Source organism: Cajanus cajan, chromosome 8 (genome assembly GCF_000230855.2).
Source record: "Cajanus cajan strain Asha chromosome 8, NIPB_CcT2T_4, whole genome shotgun sequence".
NCBI classification, from domain to species: Eukaryota; Viridiplantae; Streptophyta; class Magnoliopsida; order Fabales; family Fabaceae; genus Cajanus; species Cajanus cajan.
In genome coordinates this window covers 33,799,108-33,805,107 of record NC_138524.1, presented here as the reverse complement: position 1 = coordinate 33,805,107, position 6,000 = coordinate 33,799,108, and the positions used below count along the sequence as shown (strand labels likewise).

General features: G+C 25.2%; 1 protein-coding gene across 1 annotated transcript; it reads left to right on the top strand.

The window, feature by feature from the left end:
- LOC109789892 (putative glutathione S-transferase parC) lies at positions 1–1,996 on the top strand. The gene is made up of 2 exons (XM_020348938.3): positions 1–437; positions 1,493–1,996. The coding sequence occupies exons 1-2, from the start codon at positions 123–125 to the stop codon at positions 1,835–1,837; spliced, it is 660 nt and encodes a 219-aa protein (XP_020204527.2). The 5' UTR covers positions 1–122; the 3' UTR covers positions 1,838–1,996.
- Positions 1,997–6,000: the final 4,004 nt, after the last annotated feature.

Sequence of the window (6,000 nt, the reverse complement as noted above, 5' to 3'; positions counted from 1 at the left end):
ATTCTTGAAGACTATTAAGCAGATCTGTCACCGAAAGTTTCCTATGCTTTTAGATGACAGTTTCTTGAGCCTCGCCAAAAGCATCATATAGCCTTGGAGGCTGAGGATCTTGTTGTTGGAAAATGGCAAAGGAGTTGATTTTGTTGGATGAGTGGCTTAGCATGTTTGGGATGAGAGCTAGGATAGCACTTGCTGAAAAGGAGATAGAGTATGAGTATAGGGAAGAGGATTTGGATAACAAGAGCCAAATGCTTCTGCAAATGAACCCAATTCACAAGAAGATCCCAGTTCTCATTCATAATGGGAAACCCATTGCTGAGTCCATCATTATTGTTGAGTATATTGATGAGGTTTGGAAGGACAAGGCTCCTTTTCTACCCTCGGATCCTTATCAGAAAGCTCGAGCCAGGTTCTGGGCTGATTTTGTCAATAAGAAGGTATGCTTTTGATTCCAATTTTGTCTTTACAGTGAGTTTATTATAATTCAACTTTATAATATCGAGATTGAACAATTGTGGATAGTCTGATAATGGTTCCAATAAAAGGTGGTTTAAAAAAAGTTAATAATATTAATTAGGATAGATTTTGATATCATCTTAGATAATGAGTTTCAATCTAATTCAATTTTATAAAATTGTCTTTAATCTTAACTCAATCCTATAAAAGTGACATATATGATGAGTGTTATTTTCTATTTATAAAATCTTTATTTGTTATATAGACTTTTTCTTTTCTTGTTTTTCTTTTCATTGGTTATAAATGAATTTTCTAAAACATGATGGGCAATTAAATTTTAGCACAAAACTTAGATCTTTCTTAGGCAAAACTTGCGGTCAATTTTATTTTAATATTATCAAATTCTCCAATTAGATAATGATATGTAACTTTTTTTTTAATTAAGGTAGTGTTTGGTATGAGAAATGAAAGAAAGAATAAATTTTTTATAAATTTTTATTGCTTGATTTAATTTAGAATGAAATGAATGAGAAATAAAGGGACAAAGGAGAAAAGGAATTTCAAACAAATACTATTTTGTTCCTATAGGAATTTGAATAGGAAGCTATTTCATTCATATTCTTAAAATTCATCCATCCATGGATGTTTAGTTTTATTATTATCTATTCTTGTCTGTCATTATTGTTATTAAAGAGTAAGCTGCACAATTGACAACTACGTTAATTATGAGATATTTGAGAAAACTTGCAAATGATTTCAACATAATGTAGTTATATACATCATAAAGTTTAAAATAGGGAAAAAAAGTACCATTAAAAACTACTGTCAAAAAAATAAAAGATACTTGATGATTACAACTCACATTGTCTAACTAACGAAGTAAATCCATCAACAAATTAGTCATTGAAATGATGTTTAATATTCGTATTATATCATAAGATAAGATATTAAAGTCTAATTCAATCTTATAAAAAATATTATAAATTATATATTTCTAGTCGATGTAGAATTTATAATCTTGAGTTAAAAATTTCAGATTGGTGATGTTGGAGGGAGGATATGGGCTGGGAAGAGAGAAGAGATTGAAGTGGCAAAGAAAGAGTTAGTGGAGAACTTAAAGGAATTGGAAAAGGTTCTTGGAGAGAAGGCTTATTTTGGGGGTGACACATTTGGCTTTGTTGACATTGCTCTCATTCCTTTTCATAGCTGGTTTTACACTTATGAGACATTGGGTGACTTCAAAGTGGAGATAGAGTGTCCTAAGCTCATTGCTTGGGCAAAGAGGTGCAATCAGAGGGAGAGTGTTGCCAAATCTGTTGCTCATGAGAATGAGGTCTATGACTTTGTTCTTCAATACAGGAAGAAACTCCACTTGGACTGAAAAGGCACTTTGTGTAAACAAATAAATTTGTCATGAATGAACTTGAGCTTGAATCCCTTATAATAATAGCAGAATTCATGTTTATGTTTAAAAAATAAAAAGTGAACTTTATTATGGTTAATTTCTTGAATCCCATATATGAAATGTCAAATTTAGTTTGCTTAAATTTCCGGGCTTTCAAGCGATGTTTTCCACAACTTCTGTGGCCTAATGTCTTGCAAAACATACAGTTGAATACCAATTTTTTTTTTTCATACGTATACCAAATAACTCTTAAAACTTTATGTATGTTATGTAATCAATTTATGTCTGGTTACTTAGGTAGGAAAACACATGATAAATAAAATTAACAATGATCAAGAACATATCCAATATTAAAACTTATTTTGGATTTTTAATGTACTTTTTATGAGCCTCTCAATGCTAAGTAGGATTTAAAAAAATTTATTATTATAAAAGGTATCTCCTTTATACATGGTATAAGTTTTCCTCGTATTAAAAAACAAAAAATCATTTTGTGAATTATTACTTTTCAGTTTTAGAGTAAATTGAAAAAATATATATAAATAAGGGACAAAAATGTCTACTTGAATATGGGAATCAAAATGAAATTACTAAAAGATGTATCCCATATATATGTATAGTATAGATGATAATCAGGTCATTGTACGTGAAAAAAAAAATACAAGTCATTTTTTATTTTAAGAAATCATACAAGAACTTATCATTAAAGATAAGCTAATAAAATATTTGTGTAATAAAAAATAAAATATCATATAAGTTATGAAAGTAAACATAACTAGTTTTAATGTTAAGAAAATACACATAAAAAAATCTTATTAGATATAAGATTGTGATATTTTTATATTCTTAATTTGATAACATTAAATTGTAATTTTAGATATAAGATTAAATAGATTTTTCTTTAAGTTCATTATGTTTTTATTTATTTTTTAATTTAATTGTTTCAATCCGTTTAACTTAATAACTTGTGATGAATCATATTAGATTCATTTAAATAAGCTCACTCAAAAAGTAAGTTCGATAAGTTTGACCTATCTTGACAATTCTATGTTCATTGAGTTTGTTGGACAATAGAAGAATTAAAGCCTAAAGATGTAAAGAAGAGCAAATAACAGGAGATTAGAAGAGTATCCTACACTCTATAATTAATTTTTTGCCTATAAAAAAAAAGGGGGATTAGAAGAGAACTAATGTACAAAAAAGAAAATAGATCAAAAAGTTTAAATTTGAGTTTTTAAATTATAATTTGAAAAATTTATTTTTATTATATTTTTCTTAAAATTAATATTATTTTGTAATAAGTAAAGTAACCTGTTAAGAGTTTTAAATTTAAATATTTTTTCTTTAATTTTTAGACTAAAACTTTACTTATTATAAGATATAAAGTAGGACCTAAACTAAAAATTAAATTGTTTTTATATATATATATATATATATATATATATTAAAAGGGACTACTTCAATAGCTTGGGAGTGTAGTTCCTTTAAGTTGTACGGAATTTTTTTTTTTTTAAACATTTGACAACCATTTTTTATTGGTACATTATGGTTGGATAGTTGTGTTGGAGGGACTTAGGGACTTTATTTCTTTTTAAATGTAGGTTAAATAGTTCTTTAGGACAAATAGAAATATTTAGCTTATCAAATTTTAAAAATACGTAATAAATGATGTAATATTTGAGGATAAAAAAGATAAAGAAAAAGTTATGTAAATAAAATTTATTGATAAAATAAATATAAATCACTCATTAAAATATATATAATCAAAGATTTTTTATATTATTTTTTAATTTTTATTTTTAAATGCCATGTTACTTAAGTGATGACAGTTCATTAAATAACTTCAAAATTTAATAATCAATAAATATTAAATTGATGGTAAGACAAATTTTATATTTAAAAAATAAGGAATAAATATCTCTATTTTAAAATAAAGAGATTAAAATTGTAAATTAATAAAAATAGAAGAATTATAAATACAATTTAACTTTAAATTTATTTAGATGTACCAAGAGTTGAGAAAAGAGGGACGAACTCTATTCTTAATTAAGTAGAGATGCAAACTCATTCGAATACTTGATCGGCACTGTGAAGCAATACATACTGCATAGTTCTATCTCTGAGTACAAAGGGGGATCTCTTGACCAAAAACGAAATAAAAATAAGGTTTAAATGTATTTTTATCTTTTAAATTTAGGTTTTTTTTCTTAAATTTAAAATTGTTATATTTTAGTTTCAGTAAATTTCAAAAATCTTTATATAATTCTTCAAGTCATCAATAATATATCTAAAAATAATAGATTGAGACTATTATGCAGTATTAGTTGAATTTAATGTGATATTTTTTTATTAATATAAATATTTGTAGATAGATATTTTATATGATAGTTATTTGACAAATTTGTTAACAAAATTTGAATATAAAAATTAAAATAATTTTTTTGAATTTAAGAAATTTAAAAAACTAATTTTAAATTTAAAAGATTAATAATATATTTAAACCTAAAAATAAAAATGGGATATAGATATATGGGTAGTTCATTCTATAGCTAAAATAATCTGAATCTGGGCACAAGCATGGTGTCTCTGGAATTTTTGGTAATAAAAGTGAAGATAATAATGCATATCAAATTCTTATCTGCAAAATGAGTGCATAGACCATGTGCTGAATAGGAAGTTAAAAACAGTTCATATGTAAAACATAAATCTGTCTCAAGTATGCAATTTGGGGTAGTCTACTTCACTGCTTAATTTGTTGTGCACCGAGATTATCAAATATATACAAGAAATGTTATAAATAGTGACACACAAAAAATGTTACTATAAATATAATATATGTAGGTATATGTCTATTTAATATATAGTTACACACAATTTTAGTGTTGATTTTGAATGAGATTTAACAACACATTTTGTATGTCACTATAGTCTATACCCACACTTTTTAATAATATACTAACATATATTGTAGTTATTGTATGGATAAAAGTAATTTTTAATGACATGTATAGTGTCACTTGTGTGCATTATATGGTAATTTTCTTGTATTCATAATAGTAAAATATTGTTTAATTTAAATTTAAATTTTTATTATTTTATTTTTAAATAATACTCAAAAGATTTCTTATTAATGGAGACAATTGTATGTAGATAAACACATATCTATCCTCTTATTTAAATGATGTGAAACTTTAACTGTATTTCAATAATTAAGAGGTGCGGTTATATCAATATTAATGGACAACTATTAATTGGTGTACTTTTATTTTATGAAAATTGGTTGAATGTTAGAATATTTATTTATTTGGACTACATTTATATTTTCCTATATAAGCCTATTTTATTATGTGATATATTTTGGGTTTCGAAATTACCATGTAAGTATATACAATTATTGGATCGAGCCCAGTACAGAAGTGAGTCTAATTTATTTAATATCTATGATGAATGAATATTAAGTTAGGGTCTCAAAAACTAAAATGATAAAATTCCATTAAACTCTTATAAGTTCTATGACTATCAAGAGAAGAGTTATGGTGGAAGAGTTGTTCTTGACATATAGAAGTGTTGAGGTACAAACGAAATCTCACATCATTGATAAAAAGTCTTTTGAGAGATAATTAAAAATAAAATTATAAAAATTTAGATCCAAAATACGCAATATCATATCATTACAGAGACATGTATGTATTTGAAATTCTGATACCAAACAACAAATGAGTAGGTAACTAATATTGTGATAATAAATTCATTAAAAAATATCTAAAATATTTAATAATTTATAATAATTAATAAATTCTGGTGTAATGTTTTAAATTTTAGTATTAATCCGGTATATAATTCTATCATAATCTGCCTGATGTCACAAGGAATATAGTTTATAGTAGAAAGGAGTAAGTGTCGAGAGAGCTGATTCTAATGCCAAAAACAACAAATTATTTGCAGATTTATCAATATAGGTAATCACTTACTACACTGCGTGCTTTGAATAAGGCCTTTTTCAAAAAAAAAAAAAAGATACTGATAGGAGAAGAAAAAAAAAAGTGAAATAGATTTCTTTAAAAATTAAAATGAATTTAAATACAAATTAATTTGTAAAATTTTTCTCAGGATATCTTCTCTAAAATTTGTTCTAATTT